This window comes from Triturus cristatus, chromosome 2_1, assembly GCF_964204655.1.
Source record: "Triturus cristatus chromosome 2_1, aTriCri1.1, whole genome shotgun sequence".
NCBI classification, from domain to species: Eukaryota; Metazoa; Chordata; class Amphibia; order Caudata; family Salamandridae; genus Triturus; species Triturus cristatus.
The window spans coordinates 439,100,855-439,118,505 of NC_140581.1; the positions used below are offsets into that span (position 1 = coordinate 439,100,855).

The 17,651-nt window shown below is 45.6% G+C and overlaps 1 protein-coding gene and 1 pseudogene across 2 annotated transcripts in view; one reads left to right on the top strand and one right to left on the bottom strand.

Annotated features, from left to right (window-relative positions):
- Positions 1-17,651, top strand: part of CENPH (centromere protein H) — a 466,689-nt gene that overhangs the window by 396,064 nt on the left and 52,974 nt on the right. For both annotated transcript variants that reach the window (XM_085632190.1, XM_085632197.1), the window contains one exon: positions 5,289-5,449. In XM_085632190.1, coding sequence (XP_085488316.1) covers positions 5,289-5,449 — 161 coding nt within the window. The remainder of the gene's footprint in view (positions 1-5,288; positions 5,450-17,651) is intronic.
- On the bottom strand, positions 6,133-7,048 carry LOC146865430 (ribonuclease H2 subunit A pseudogene; annotated as a pseudogene).

Genomic DNA, 17,651 nt, shown 5'->3' on the forward strand with positions numbered 1-17,651 from the left:
CTCAAGTCAGCACCTAGAATATTTACAAAATGCCTCACACAAGTGGCCACAGCTCTACGTTCTCAAGGTCACCAAGTATTTCCCTACTTGGATGATTGGCTACTGAAGGCACCAACAGCAGAGCAAGCGGCCAGAACCATGGATGCTTGTCTCCAGCTATTCAACAGACTAGGCCTGACAATGAACATCAAAAAGACTTTGTTTCTTCCCAGTCAGATAACACTGGGAGCTAGGTTGGATATGATCCAATTCAAGGCCTTCCTATTGAATAAGCGACCGGCACGTCTACGGCAGCTTGCTGTGACTATCTCAAGAAGAAAGTCCATTTTAGTGAGAGTGTACAAGTCGCTCCTAGGGATGTGCTCAACAGCAATCGATCTAGTACCCTTAGCCAGGCTCAAAATGATACCTCTGCAGGAAGAGCTTCAGAAACAGTGGCTGCATCTGGATCCTTTGAAGACACCATTCTAATAATCCAGGCAATGAAAGCGTCCATGCAATGGTGGAGTCACAGTCCACACCTTTCCAAGGGCCTCACTTTCTTACAAGAAATACCAGACTACATACTGACGACAAATGCCTCCATGGAAGGCTTGGGAAGACATTTACAGGGTCTTCAAATCCAAGGCAAATGATTCAATTCTCAAAAACAAAGTCATTCAACAGCCTGGAGTTGAAGGCTACATTCCTCTCTTTACAGGTTTTTCTACTGAGAATAGCAGGCGCCTCCGTACTGGTCTGTACATAGAATACCACCAGTATGTTCTACATAAACAAACCGGGAGGAACCAAATCTCTAACGCTTTCTCAGGAATGCCAAAAACTATGAAGCTGGGTAACAGAGCGTGGGATTTCTCTCAGGGCCGACCGAGCATGTTCCAGGCCTACACAACACACTAGCTGATGCTCTCAGCAGAGCTACAGACAATTGTCACAAATGGGAACTCAACCAGTTCCAGCTGGACGGAGTATTTGCACTATGAGGGCAGGCAGCGCTGGATCTGTTTGCCACAGACATCAACGCCAAATGCCAGTCCTATGCCAGCAGGGTCTCCCTCTCAGGGTCTCAGGGCAATGTCCTTTCAATGCGATGGTCACAAATGCATGCCTATGCTTTTCCCCCCATCCCATTGATCCCCAGAGAACTGACCAATATGAAGCTGGAGAGATGTCTCCTGATTCTCATTGCGCCCAGGTGGCCCAGGCAACATTGGTTCCCGGAACTTCATCATCTTTCAGATGCCAGACCCATATGTCTGCAGATGTCCCCCTCTATTCTGGCCAGGGACTACGGACAGGTGTGCCATCTGTATCCAGAGTCTCTTCACTTGCATGCCTGGCTCCCGACTTCCTGGAATTTAGGGACATGAACATTTTGCAGGAATGTAGACACATCCTCTCGAAATCTAGGGGGAAGTACCATTAAACGTACAAGATGAAATGGAGATTATTCAGTTTTTGCTGCCATCGAAATGGCCTGCATCCATTTCAAGTATCCCCGCAACAGATTTTTTCATATCTCCTCGGCAAAATCTGGTTTAACTTTCACCTCAGTTAAAGTGCATTTGGCTTCCATCTCTCGCTATAGTAGAGCTTCCAGCGCCACTTCTCTTTGTGCCTCAAGCCTCATCAAAGTATTTATGAAGGGACTGTTCCGTACCTTTCCTTCAGTGCGAGCACCTCTACCGGAATGGAACCTCAACGTGGTCCTTGCACAACTCATAAAAAGACCATTTGAACCCGTTCTTAAAGCTGAATTGAAATTCCTAGCATGGAAAGTCGCTCGTCTGCTGGAAAAAATCTGGTGTGCTGCAACCTGGAGGACCACTTATACCTTCGTGCAGCACTACTGCCTGGAGTCCGCGCAGGTTGCAGATGCAGCAGTGGGTCAGGCGGAGCTTTGCTATCTCTTCCATTAAGGTAAGCCTCTTTCTAACCCTTAGAAATAGTCTTTTGATCTCGTGGTGAGTTCAAATGTTTACATGTTCTTAATGATGTAAAACATAACTAAGTAAGGTGTATTATGAGTTGCGCTGTTTTTTTTCTTACCTGTCGCTAATGCTTTGGATATGAAAATTAGAATTTATAAGCGATAATTTAGGTTTTCTTATGATTATATCCCGTGCATTTCTTTTCTTGCATCCCTTTTTAACAAAAAAACCAAGGGTGATAATACAGAAGGCACAGGTATAGCCTTCAAGGTCCTGTTGTATTACCTCAAACGTTTGGGTTTCACTATATTTTAGAAGTCACCCACCATCCACAACAGACAAGATAAAATTGGATGTGACTGCTTGAATCTATGAAAGATACCCTAATACTGGATAAGAAAATAAGTTACTTACCTGTAACTACTGATATCCAGTATTGGTATCTTTCACAGATTCACATGAACCCCCTCCCCCCACCCTGTAGAGTATGTTTCCATATTATTCAATAAGATACTCACTTCTTACTTGTGATGGGAAAATCTGAGAGAAACTGCCTCTGCTAGGAGAGTTCTAGAGGGTACTAGCAGCTGATTGGCTGCATTCAACATTTGGTCCATTTTTTAAAATGACATTGATAGGATATGTTAAACATGGCTCAGGGTCATTATAGCCTGTGGCATTCCTTAAATACTGCTTGATTACGTTATGTGGGACTCCCATATCGACGACGGGTATTGATTCAGGCAAGTGAATCTATGAAAGTTACCAATACTGGGTAACCGTAGTTACAGGTAAATAACTTATTTTCTTTTTGTGACAATTTATGCGTTGGTGCCTATTGCGAGTCGAGCAAAAAATGTCCTAACTCTGATTTGTGATCCATTTTTATCTCCTACTAAAACATGGTATATACTATGTGTGTTATGATACTTCACAATGTGATGGCACAGCTGTCACCTTTAGCTTAGAGGATACTATGAACGCCATCTCTGCGCTAAAAACAGCTAAGGCACCAGGACCTGATAAAATCCCAGGGGACCTCTATAAATCGGAACCCCAGATTTGGTCACTTTATTTTAATCTGCTTTCTAATGCTATAGCGCGAGGGGGGAGATACCAGATTCCTGGAGAGGGGCTGAGATTGTAATCATAGAAAAGAAGGGTGATGCATGCGCACCCTCGAATTACAGGCCAATAAGCCTAATCGACAATGCCCTAATGGTTTTTGCTAAACAAATCCTTGACAAATTGCTCCATTGGATAGACACATTTAATATCACGTCACATCTCCAAGATGGGTTTCGCTCTAAAATGAGCACTATAGATCAAATTTTCAGATTCACCACACTACACTGGAAATATACCCTATTACAACGGTAAAATCTTTTAGTGGCGTTTGTTGATCTTTGGACTGCCTTTGATCTCATGCCCCATACAAATCTGTAGTCTGTCTTAAATATGATGGGGGTCCCGGGGAACGTAATCCATCTCATGTCCCAGCTGTATAGTAACCACTTTGCCCAGGTACAGTGTGGGTATGCGGGAGAGTTAACTAAATGCATCCCTAAACAGCGGGGTGTACGACAAGGGTGTGTATTCTTGCCCCCACGCTCTTTAACCTCTATATAAATTAAGTGGCTGATATCTTGAAGAATTGCAGAAATTACTCACCTTCACAAAATGGTAATAAGTTACTGATTCTTTTATTTGCAGACTCCCCCCTTCTAATTTCTAAGACTCCAATGGGTCTCCAGCTCCTTGTTCTTAAATTTAAAGATTTTTGTGTGTCAGGGGGCTTGGAGCTCAATGCTAATAAAACCAAGTATTTGGTATTTGGAAAGGGAGTGGTCCAAAATTCAATTATACTGGCTGTGGGGGAAGCACTAGAGAGGGTGAGGAGCTTCGATTATCTAGGACTTAAGGTAATTGAGAGACTGCAGTGGAATGATCAACTAAGGAAAAGTACACTACTACTTGAGCACAGAGCAAATGCTATTAATAGGCTGTATAGGCAAACCAGCTCCTGTGCAGTTTCGCCAGCCCTGGAAGTTTACTGCGGCAAAGCGCAAGGGGCAGCACTATATGGAGCCGAGACTTGGGGATGTACTGACGTCTCTCAACTTGCTGCTGCAGAAAATTGATTTGCCAGAAGGCTGGTCTCTGTCCCCAGTAGCACACCATTAATCCCCCTGTTCTATGATTTAAGGCTTAAAAGAATTGCAGATTTGGTCGCCCTTCGACCACTTGTTTACCGGGTTCGATTATTGGTCACCCCGGCGTTAAAGGAATTCACAGATTGCCTCGTTGAATTTTTATGTATTAGGGGTGTCAAATCAGTACCTTGGGTAAAAAAAAATTCTGACTGGTTGAATAAGCTGGGACTGACAAGGCTATAGATCAACCCAGAAAGATTTTAATATCATGAAATCTAGTTATTGGATTTACATTAAAGATACTCATTTAAATAACCAATTAACTGGTACATTAACAAATAGATTTTTAGATATTAAACCGTTTTCCCGTTATGAGGAATTTTTAGATTTAGTTTCTTCCCCTCTGGCTAAAAGTCTTTATATCCGTTTTCTACTTGGCACTTTACCCCTGAGATCAATAACTAGTCTATGGCATAAGGCCCTCTGCCCTAGCATTTGTCCGGCGTGTAGCCTGGCAGACGGAATGAGGCACATATATTATTTTTCTGTCCTAGTTATCATGGCCTGCGCCGGAAATGGATTATTCCCATACTTTGAATTCTGAAATTGACAAAATATTTAGCGGCTATAAGAATTTGAAATAGTGACACCACCCCAGTAATAGTCACTGCTATGAGCAAATTTGTACAGGCAATCTGGCACAAACGTGGCAGACTACGGATTATGCCTTCAAGTGACTAGGTCAATTTTTTTAGCTACTGTTTTATTCTGACAATATTAATTTATTGTATAGAGTTGAAAGATAATTTGTGTTTTTATGTATTCGTTGCTTAATTTGCGCGAGGCTCTGCTTGACTTTTGCTCTTATTTTGCACACAAATAATGGCTAAAGAAAATGAATTCTGAATAGTATTGTTTTTATATGAATTGTTGTGCCATGTCTTAAAATGTTTTTTGGTGTGTTTTGCACATGTACCCTTTGCTGGTACCTGGCTACTGAATAAAGTATATTACTACTATTACTAAAATGCCATTAACATTTTCTTAATAAAATGCCTAAATTAAAATAATGGAAAATAAAGCTTACGTTGTGTTTAAAGCCAATATAACTAAGGTCAATGTAAAATCGTGCTATTGAATGGCTTCAACTTTTCAAAAAATTGCTAGTATGTGTGTGATACATAGTGTTATTTTTTTTAAACAGCATTGAAAGAAACGGGAGAGGCAATGATGTCCGAAATTAAAACTATGAAGAAGAAACAGAAGGAAGATGTGGAAAATCTTGAAAGCAAGGAGCTAAAAAGGCTGCAGCATGTCCTAGAGGAGGAAATACATCTCACTACACTTGTTCAAAATGTTTTCCAGGTAATATTTTCTTTGTAATGCTAACTGAGAAAACTGAAGTTTCAGTGTTTGAATCCCTGTAGGGCCAGCTAGATATTTTATCCCTCTCAGGTCGCCAAGAAACCACATTAAGTTGGCTAATAACACCTATTTCGTAAGCACTTATGTGTAATAGGAACATTATATTAAGCTTTTTCCCAGCAACTAAATACATTGATTGGCACAGCAAAGTGTCCCCCATAACACGGATTTGCAAATGAGAATTTTAGTTCAAAAGCCCATGAAACCAGTGAATAAGTAAAATTTTATGAGAAGCTTGACAAGGAGATGCTCGTACGTGCATCGCAACACAATAAAATCATGTCTCACCCTTCAGGTTGGTGGTGCTTTAACCACACTGCTGACAGACCACCTCAAACAGTCCAACTAACATTTGGTTCAGATGCATTTTGCTTATGAAAGTCCAACATGTCAATGCCATAGTCTTGGATGCACACCCATTTCAAAGGGCAGCACTGGCCTATGTTTTGGTTCCAGGATGCCCACTGGCCACAGCTCTCAGACATGTGCTTTTCTGTGTGACCAAACATCTTCCAGTATTACAGTCTCCCAAGTGCAGCAGTTGATGACACCGCACTGTAATACCAAATTCTTTCACTCCAGGATACATAGGTCAGTGATGTAGTTAAGGGGACAGTGGATACTCACAGATCAGACACTGCCTCCAACTTCCTCTCGTGAAAGAAGCAGTTTGGCTGGCGTTTCCCAGTGTCCTTCCTACTGAAGTACGAGAGCATGGCAGCAGCGTTCTTCTTCGTCTCCTTATCGCCTTCCTCGTCGCTGTTATCCCAGTGCACGGGCACTGGTCTGCTGTCCAATATTGTCTGAGCAGTACTCCAGCTGATGCGCACAAACTGGGGGTAGCCGAAGACTGGGTCCAGTACCATGGACAGCCAATCTTTGGTCTTGGGGTCGTTTGGGTATCCGGAACAGTATTCCAAGCCGACATCCCCTAGACCTTCCAAGAACTTCCATCCTTTCACAGCCTGGTCTTGGGCAACCTTAGCAGAGATACCAGCAGCACTGACCATAGGAAAGAGAGAATCAGCCTTCGCCCGGACAGTCACCCCCAGCTCCGGAAATCTGCCCTTTAGTTTCTCCTCGTACTTCTCCGCTGGACCCACAGTGTTGACAAACACCTCCTTCAAATTCACCCCAGAGTCCAGTGCGAACTGGATCAGCCCAATAGCAGCATCGTGAGACATGGCATTCTAATTGTTCTTTGCCCTCTGCTGCATGCTTGTATAGATGGTGTTGGGGGGAAAGAACCTGCATGGCCCAGCCCATATAATCCTTAGCGTTGTCCAGCTTCTCAAACAGACGCTCCCTCTCCACTTCGGTCAGAATCTTGGCATCTGCGACCTTCAGATCCACCAAGTCCTGCTTCTTGGATACCTGGCACTAACATATGCCGTACACCATAGGGCCCAGGACGGGGCCCCAGCCCTCTTCATCAATTCCCAAACAACAGGGCTCACTCTCGCTCACGCACAAAGGAGGCACAGCAGAGCTCAGCCTGCTGCTGCAGCTGTTGTCTTTCTCAAAGTCGCTAAAATCCATAATGCAGACACACCTGAACCTAGGGGTTCACAGTCTGAAAGAGCTTAAGAACGTGCCTAGGACTAGCCATCAACGTTGGCACTTGATCTCGGAAGGTACATTCTCAAGGGCCCTTAAAGATTCCTTCATGCGAATAGCTCCAAATCTGGATCAAGCAACGGAGGACTATTATCAATGGATTAGTGATCCTATTAACAGCTTAGCTCCGACCAAACGAGGAAACCAAAAGAGAGCCTCTCCAACTGAAACCTGGTTCAACGAAGAGCTTAGACTGGCCAAACAATCATGCAGAATTTTAGAGAGAAGATGGAGGCTGAACTACTGCTTGGAGGATAAAGACTCTTATAAGGAGAAACTCCTACAGTACAAAAAACTCCTGACCAAAATTAAATCCAATTTCTCTATAAATAAGTTCAACTCGGCTCTGAACACTCCTAAGGAGTTATTCTCATCTGTGGTCAGGCTTAGCAACCCATCTCCAGCCAGTAACCTTCATGCAGATGCCTCTTTCTGCAACAACCTTGCTACCTTTTTGAAAAATAAGGTAGAAGTGATCTTCAATACCTTAACCGCAAGTGCTGACTCTGGGGGACTATATACGACTGACAACCCTCAGGCCGCAGGGTATAATGATCTCAAAGGAGGAAAGGCTATTAGAAAATCGACTATCCTAAAGGCAGATGTGATGATACCTTCCCAATTCAACAATCCCACTCTTTTGGCTTTTTCCCCCCTTACAATAGACCAAGTTACCAACTTGTTCAGGCAAATTAAGTCAGGATCACCGCTCGAACCTTGCCCTCCTAGAGTTCCGCAATTGGGATCAGGTATAGTTCCGGGCAATCTTCTAGGGATTTTTAATCACATGCTTTTTGTCTGATTACTTCCCTAAAAGCTGGAAGGTCGCGTCAATTCTTCCTCTTTTAAAAAAAGCTAATTTGGAGGCTGACACTTCCAACAACTACATGCCAATATCTCGACTCCCCTTTCCGGCCAAACTGATAGAGAAAGCAATAAACACCAAGCTCTCTCTTTACATCCAGGAACACGATTTACTGGACTTTTCTCCGTTTGGCTTCAGAGGCCAACATAGCACTGAGACAGCTTTGATCACTGCCGCAGAATACGTCAGAACAACTTTATACAAAGGAGGGAACGCTGCCCTAATTTTACTTGATCTTTTGGCAGCGTTCGATACTGTCAGCAATCAACTCGTTATTAGAGATAGGTGTCAGAGGTACTGCTCTGAAGCTCCTCAGCTCATTCCTTGCTGAGGCAACGCAGTAAGTAGAATGTAACGGCCACAGATCTACTTCTTTCACCCTTCCCAGTGGTATTCCACAGGGGTCTTCGCTGAGTCCCACCCTTTTTATTCTGTACGTTGCACCTCTGGCCTCATGATCAAAGGCCTTGGCTTCTCGGTTGTCTCCTACGCTGACGACACCCAAATTGGGGTGTCAGTCACAGAGAATGCTGAGAACACAGCTAAATGTTTCCACAACTGTAGGCTGCAGATAGGGAGTTGGATGTCTAACAACTGCTTGAAGCTGAACTCTTATAAAACGGAGGTGCTACTGTTTGGCAATAAACCATCATTTTGGTCCGCCAGTTGGTGGCCTTAATAAATGGGTGCACTCCCCACTCTCGTGCCAAAGGTGAAAAATCTGGGAGTTCAATTTAATGAAAAACTCTCTTTTGTGGGTTATGCCATCTTGTTTTTTCATTTTCAAATCTCTCCGGAAGATCCTCCCTTTTATCCCTCTGGACCTCCGGAAAGCGGTGATTACTACACTGGTCTTTTCTAAAATAGAATACTGCAATGGGCTCTTCTTGACAGCCCACAAGAAAGCCTTGAACAAATTGCAAATGGTCCATAACACGGCTGCCAGGCTGCTTTTAGGGATCCCAAAACATCAGTCACTGTCCAAGTCTCTCCCATTACCTTGTTTTTGACCGGGAGCCAGTGGAGTATGTTAAAATCCCTGTGCATAGCCTTCAAAGCCCTCCATTCCGAGGGCCCAGTTTCTATTATGCAACTCTTCCATCATTATACCCCTGCCAGAAACCTAAAGTCTGCCTCCCAGGCAAATCTGGTAGTCCCCAAGTTTAAGAAAGCTACTTGGGGAGGCAAGAGTTTTGCAGTCACAACTGCTAAACTCTGGAATACTATGCCACTTACCCTCAAAACCTCAAACAATCTGCTCACCTTTCGTCAAGCGCTTAAAACCTTGACTTTTTAATAATTAGTCGAATATGCTCTTCCACTTCTCGGGAGCCCCTCTGACGTCTGGTGTTTTACTACCCTTCCCCCCCCCCCCCCCCGGAGTTCAGCGCCTAGACACCCACGTGTAGTAGTGCGCTTTAGAAATCCTAATTTCATTTCAATTTCATTTCTCAGTCAAACTCCCGCGTTCGGGTCGGAGAAGGATGCACGCACTTACATTTTGTGGTGCGTGCTGTATAAATAGTCATTATTGTTATGGCCCATTACCCTAATGGCAGCCTAAAGTTTTCTTGGACTGTTAGTTGTCTAAGTCCCAAAAATATGAATTTTAAAAGAAGTTAGCCATCCCATGAGGGCATGGTCAAGATGGTGACTGGTGTGCAGATCTTCAATTGAAACGTCTGTCCATGGCAAACATAAAAATCCCTCCACTCTCAAAAGTGTGCAGCTCTGGTGCCAATACACAGAAAGAATTGTCTGCTTTTCAATGGCTGTTGATGAACTTAGAAAGTGGGGTAAACACCCACCCCAGATTGTGGCAGAGAAGCAACACAAAGTTAATCGAGGTAGAGCTTTGGGGGTTCGCTTATAAGAAAACCTTTTAAATATAGGACTAACGTTTACATTTTTAGAGCTCAATCATGCCTGAATTGGCTAAAAGGCCACAGCTTTAGAGGAGGCAATTGTGGACTATGCCAGTACTTTAATGGCGTGCCACACAAGACTGACTCTTCTCAGGGATGCTTAGAATTTCCTCTCCCAAATGAAGCTTTCTAAAAAGAGATGGTAAACTGCACTTTCAGCATAATTTCCTTAACAACTGTCAGAAAGCCAAAATATTAGGGCAGTAAAAAATGCAATATGACATGACTGATCATTTTTTAAACTGTCTATAGTATTTCGTTTGGCTTGTACTTACTAGTCCTTTCATTTTTCCATCCTACCCCATCCAAGTAGATTCTAGGTCGTATTTTGAGACAGAAAATGACTAAGAATATACTTGAAAGGAACAGGGTGCAAAAGGTCTCCTGAATTCAACAGGAATTATCACTCCAGTATGAGCTAAAAATGTGTTTTGGAAATGCAAACCTCAGCTAACCAGTTTCTGAAAATATACACAATTTGCATTCAATTGTAAACTTTTCATTTTGTATAACATTCCCTTGAAACAAAATGGGACAGGAAGAGCATAGCTACCTTTCTGGCAGCAGTCTTGGAGGAAACGTCTAAGAATACCATGACCGCCAGGAAAGCAAACTGATGTATCCTTGATCAAATCAAACCCGAACTTTCACTCACAGCACAGATGATCTGATCAAAACTCATAGGACACATCATGCAAAGACCCAATTCCCTAAAAACAAAAATTATACATGGAAAATTTCAATAAGAAGAGGAAAAGGAATACTATCTGCGAGGTATAGGGACTGAACAACAGCAGCAATGAAAGTGCCATTGAAAAGATTGAAGACCCAAATAGATGATGGGACGTTCAGAAGACAGCCTAATTATATGGTTGTCAGAGATGGTCTTCGACTTAATGGCTGCTAAGAAAACATGAAAAAACGTTTTTTTTCTCGAAAGCCTAGCTTTTAGTTTTTCATAAAATACGTTTGCCAGGCAGCCAGCCCCAAATAATTTTGTAGTCCTCCTTTCACACTTGTCCTCAAATAGTTTGCCGTTGCATGCCTCCTGTGTGAGGCTGAAAAACTGAAGCTCAGTGTTTTTAACGTGTGCTACTCTTGCTAAGGATGAGGAGCCCAAGTAAATAGATTTCCTGAAAAGGAAGACTCTTAGATTCGGCTTCTTAGAACTCCTGTTCTGTAATGCCAAACATTTGCCATTTTTTGTGGAAGGTGGCCAATGTCCTTTGTGAGGCAATTCTAAAGATGGAAGAGTTCTGTTTGATACTTCTGTCTGCATTTTCCTCTCCTGATAAGTACCCCCAGGCACCAGACTGGAAGAAAAAAATGCTGGCATCGCTGTCCTGCACCAGTAGGGGTGCTGGCTCTATATCTGCTCCAAGAAAAACACCACAGATTCCTCAATGGAGCTATAAAGCGTCCATTCCAGAACACTGACATCACTTCCTTTTTTCCATGCCCTTCAGCGTGACTCTAGAGCTTTCGGTTCTTGTTTTCAAAGTGTTAATTTCGAGAACTTATTCTCTTTAGGTTCCTCCACAGTGCAGTGCTTATGGATGTAATTTCCTAAAAGGCCAGGATTGAAAATGCCCATCACTGACCTTCACAAGGTTTGCTTGTGGTGCCTTGGATTGAGGCGCACTTCATGGTTGTGTGCGCAAACTGTGTCACAGCATGAACCCCAAGGCCATCACTCAAAACAAACCAAACTGTTCTTTGCCCATGACTATTATCGGTCTCGACGTTGATCCAAGTCTAGATCTCCATCCAGACCCTCTCCTCTCCTTTTAAATGCTCGAGAAAAAGAGATAAAAACATAAGAAGAGAAAGCATGGAGATGCTTTTTTAAGACACTGAAGACAGTCAATGCGAAAGTCTCCATGACATTCTCCTCCTTGTGCGGAGTAGTCAACAGAGCCAGTATTGTTGGAGATCACTCCTTCTGAGAAGCCTCTGCCAACACACCCAATCCAGGATTTCTACCAGCAACTCAACCATGGCTGCCCTTTCTTGCACCGCCTCAGACCTACCCAGAGTTCCCAGTGCCAGGAGTTGATCAGGCCTTCTTTATGCATACCATGATCGAGATTTGTGCGTACCATCAGGCCTCATAGGTCTATTAGAGGCTTAGTTTGGCTCCCACCAGGAGGTTCTCCCCTTGCACTGTACATCCCATCCCCTCCGTTTCCTATTAAATATTTCTGATGCTATCCAGAGTCAACTCTACATCAGCCCTTACCTCCGCCACAGTGAGTCCGCAGACCTGATGACAGCACACCAGCACATCTTAAAATCATGCATCCTTCCTTATGGGCAATAGGGCCTACGTAGGGGTGTCTTAGTAATATTTAGAGGCAAGGTTTAGGCCTGTCAAAAAGGGTTTATTCGGACAGGTCAAATTTGCAGTTTAAAACTTCACATCCAGGCTACAACAGTAGGTCTGAAGACATGCTTTAAGAGTGCCACAATGAGTGCTGTAGTCCACTGGTAGCATTTAATTTACAGGTGCGGATCACACTGGCCACCATATACTAGAGATTAAAAAGCACATTAATTACATCAGTCAGGTGTATACCAATTATACCATGGCGAAAGGAGGAGCACAAGCACTTTACTACTGGTTAGCAGAACATTATCTGGATTCAAAGGTGAGAAGGGATGGCTGTTTCACATGCTGGGTACTACAGGATTCCGTAGTTTGTCTATCCCTTTAAACCCACCGTCTGGGAGGAGTACTGATTTGGAATCGATTCAACAGTTGAGGAATCTGTGGGTAGAAGCATCCAGAGACAAAAAAGTTGCTTACCTCTGGTAATTCTTTCTGGTGGTAACTATCTATCGACTGATATTCCATGTGATCCCACCAACCTTCCCATTCGGAAGGATGATATTAGGCCACATTTAAACGATTTCATTATAGATTGCCGAACTGCACTGCCACAATTGATATCGTTTACTCATCTTTGTCTCTAAAGACATGGAAAAAGTTCATCGGAATCTTGCGTCTTTGCGCTAGGATGGGTGCTTTATGGCTCTGGTGATGTAACCTTGGCATTGTCATCGGGTGCCAAGATGAAGCCAGCTCCCCCTTTTGGCACAGTGGAGCTATGTCAAACGTTTCTGATACAGTCTGACACATGGAGATATTCAGCAGGTGAGAAATCTAAAGATAACTAGAGTATCCACCAGAAAGGTAATTAAGGAAGGTAAATACCTTTTCAAAATCGCTAAAACAGGCAATGAAAACTGGACTAGACATAGTCTGTGAACGATACACTGTCTCTAGATGTATAGACTCCGGAGTTGTGCTTCAGTGGCACACATTGATGAGATCAGCTGGGCTTTCCGGTGATTTACAGACCAAATTAATTGCTTGTAGTTTGACTTACAAATATTCTGTTAAGACACAGAGTCCGTGTAAAAAAGCTAATAATTATATTTAAGAAGTATAAATACAACATCAGCTACGATTGATGTCTTGTACCAATCGACAACACTAGAGTGAAGGTCACGGAAGACCCCAGAACACTCATAATGCTTGATAAGATAGGAATTGTTTACACTTTTTTCCTATGACTGACTACCTCCATCGCCCCTCTTGAGACATTCCTACACATTTTGCTATCTTGATATTCTTTTAAAAAGTAAGGCTCTTACCAGCTAACATTTGTTCCTTATAAGCAATTGCCTCAAAACATCTGTAAGACAATGGATGCCAATCTTCCACTGCAGATCAAAGCTGATTACGTCAAATCTGGCAGTGCTGAAGATGATAAAATTGAGGTAATCTTTACCATTACACAGAAAAAAACACACATAGCCTCCTCCCCTGCATACAGGTCGGTGAAAGCACTACAATCTCTTCAGCATGAACGGATAATAAAACCTATCCCCTAACAGGAAAGGGGGAAGAGCTGCTGTTTCAGATATGTGATTCCCCTAAGAAATAGGGAGGAATATGCTTGTGCAGCATATTTGTAAGGAAATACAAATTTGTTGTCTTGGGATTGTCTTTGATGTTTTTATTGGGTTATTAAGAAGTATAAAATAGTACAGTGCATTAGTTTTCAGTTGTGTCGTGTTGAAGATATGCGAAAGTCAGTATGTTGGGGTGTCAGTCCACATCCACCCCGGCAGCATCCGCCTCAAAGCCTTCCTAGTCCGAGCTTTCAGGCCCATTCATCGCCGGTGGGAGGCAGAGTTCTCCATCACCTGCTCCACTGGCGTACCATCACTTCGGACAGGTGGGTGCTGCAAATCGTCCGAAGGGGCTACTCCCTCCCCTTCGAGACGACCCCTCCAGCCATGCCACCGCAGCACCACCGTATCTCGGAGGATCATTTGAATCTTCTGCGAGAGGAAGTTTCGGCCCTCTTGGCCAAAGAGACCGTCGAGCGCGTTCCGAGCCCAGAAGTAGGTCGTGGTTGTTATTCCCACTACTTTCTGGTTCCCAAGAAGGGCAAAGGGGGCCTACGCCCTATCTTGGACCTCAGGAACGTCAATGCCTTCCTCCGGAAGGAACGGTTCAAAATGTTGACTTTGGCTCAGGTTCTAGCTGCCCTCGACCCTGGAGACTGGATGGTAGCGTTGGACTTGCAGGACGCATATTTCCACATCCCCGTCCTGCCGGCCCACCGGCGTAACCTGCGGTTCACGGTGGTCCAGGAGCATTTTCAGTTCACCGTGTTCCCCTTCGGCCTCACCAGTGCCCCTCGGGTGTTCACGAAAGTGATGGCGGTGGTCGCATCTCATCTGCGCAGATCAGGGGTTCCAGTCTTCCCCTATCTCGACGTCTGGTTGTTGAAGGCGGGCTCGCCCCAGGCAGTCGTCTCCCACCTCCAGACTACGGCGGATCTCCTGCATTTGCTGGGGTTTTCCATCAACGTGCCGAAGTCACACCTGAGTCCCTCTCAGAAGCTCCTCTTCATCGGAGCGGTTCTCGATTCGGCGCAGTTCCGGGTCTATCCGCCGGAACAGCGGGTCCGGGATATTCAGGCCCTGATTCCCATCTTTCGGCCTCTATCCTGGGTTTCGGTCAGGCTAGTGTTGCGGCTTCTGGGGCTGATGGCCTCCTGCATCCTACTAGTGCATCACGCCAGGCGGCGCATGCGGGCTCTGCAGTGGGACCTGAAGTTTCAGTGGGCCCAGCATCACGGCAACCTGTCCGACCATGTCTTGATCTCGGAGGGCACTGCACAGCAGTTGCAGTGGTGGCTCACGGGCCGCGATTGGGTCACGGGCAAGAGCCTCTCCCTTCCCCAAGCGGAGCATGTCGTAGTGACGGATGCGTCCCTCCTGGGATGGGGTGGCCATATGGGAGAGGCGGAGATCAGAGGCCTCTGGTCTCCGGCGGAGTCTCGCCTCCACATCAACCTGTTGGAGTTGAGAGCGATCCGACTTGCACTGAAAGCCTTCCTTCCCTCTGTCAGGGGAAGTGTCGTGCAGGTGTTCACGGACAACACCACCGCCATGTGGTATTGCAACAAACAGGGCGGGGTGAGGTCGTGGACCCTTTGTCAGGAGGCTCTGCGCCTCTGGACGTGGCTGGAACACCAGGGCGTCACCCTAGTGGTTCAACATCTGGCGGGCTCTCTGAACGCCAGAGCAGACGAACTCAGCCGCCGGTGCATGATGGATCACGAATGGCGTCTAAACTCCGAAGTGGCGCAAGGTCTCTTTCAGCAGTGGGGAGAGCCTTGGTTAGATCTATTCGCCACCGAAGAGAACGCGCAATGTCAGCAGTTCTGTGCGTTGGAATTTCCAAGGCGGCACTCGCTCGGCGACGCTTTTCGTCACGAGTGGAGTTGCGGTCTGTTGTACGCCTTTCCGCCTATACCACTTCTGCCCAGAGTGCTGAAGAAGATCAGGCACGACCGGGCCCAAGTCATCTTGGTGGCCCCGGATTGGGCACGAAGGTACTGGTATCCCGAGCTACTCAGTATGTTGACCGATCCTCCGATACGTCTGCCCCTTCGGGAGGATCTTCTGTCGCAGCAGCAGGGGACGGTACTCCACCCGAACCTGTCCAGCCTCCACCTCCATGCGTGGAGATTGAGCGGCGGCAGTTGATGCCATTTGACTTGCCTCCTGAAGTCTGTGATATCATTCTGGCAGCCAGGCGTCCCTCCACAAAGACGGTATACGCCTGCCGGTGGAACAGATTTGTGGCATGGTGCACAGCAAAGGCTGTGGATCCCCTTTCCGCCCCTCTTTCTGAGGTTCTCCTCTTTCTTCTTTCTTTGGCCCGGCAGGGCTCTGCCCTGGGCACCTTGAAAGGTTATCTTGCTGCCCTCTCTGCCTTCTTACGGCTTCCTGATCAGCCTTCTCTTTTCAAGTCCCCTGTGGTTCAACGCTTTCTTAAAGGCATTACTCATTCGTTCCCTCCTGTTCCTTTCGTAATGCCTCAGTGGGACTTGAATCTTGTTCTCACGTTTCTGATGTGCGCTCCCTTTGAGCCTCTTCACAATTGTCCTCTTCGTCTTCTGACGCTTAAGACTGCTTTCCTGGTAGCCATCACCTCGGCTAGACGGGTGAGTGAGCTCCAGGCTCTATCGTCCAAGCCTCCTTTTCTATCTGTTCATCCGGACAAGGTTGTCCTTCGGCCTCGTCCTTCTTTTCTACCGAAGGTGGTGACTCCCTTTCATCTTGGGCAGTCGGTCACCTTGCCCACCTTCTTTCCGCCTCCGCATCCTTCCAAAGAGGAAGAGAGGCTCCACCGTCTGGACCCAAAACGTGCGCTCTCTTTTTATTTGGACCGCACAAAACAGTTCCGGGTGGACGACCAACTTTTCGTTGGATACGTGGGTGCTAAGAAGGGAAAAGCTGTGCACAAACGGCCCATCTCCCGGTGGGTCGTTTTGTGCATCAAAATCTGTTACTCCTTGGCGAAAAAGGACCCTCCTGTTGGGCTGCGCGCCCATTCCACTCGGGCTACAGCGGCTACTACTGCTTTGGGACGGGGAGCCCCTTTGCAGGACATCTGTCAGGCGGCTATGTGGGCTTCGCTACACACGTTTGCCAGGCATTATTGCCTAGAGAGCCAAGTCCGGAGGGATGGCTTCTTTGGCTGTTCTGTCCTCCAGGACTTTCTGGTGTGATCTTGGTTCACAGACCCACCACCGGGGTTGGTATTGCTTGGGTATCTATTCTAAGGTGAGAAATCTAACTAACGTGTTTCTTTCAGATGATCAAGTTACTTACCTTCGGTAACGATGTATCTGTAAGAAACATTAGTTAGTTAGATTCCTCACCGACCCACCCATCCTCCCCGTTCTCCGAACTGACATCTAGGGTTAAGGTTGTCCTTTTCAGGCCCCTAGACTTTTTTGGCACCAGTGTCGGTCTCTTGCATGGCTCTGCGTTCCGGGCGCGGAAAACTATGTACAAGAACTGACGTCAGCGCGCGAGGGCGGCGTCTAAGTACTCCGACGTCATTACGGCGCACGACGCCAACGACGGACGCGGAGCCGCAGATGACGCCTAGCGACGCGCAAGGGGTATTGCTGACGAAAAATCTTCCGGATCCAGTCTGACGCCTGGGGATATTCTAAGGTGAGGAATCTAACTAACTAATGTTTCTTACAGATACATCGTTACCGAAGGTAAGTAACTTGTTCTTCATGAAGCTTCTATTGATATAATCCAGTCTTGTTGATAACTATTTCTAAGGGTGGCACAGTGCATTTCATGGGTAGTTCCTAAGATTCCTGACAACTGTTTAAAATTCCTCATGATG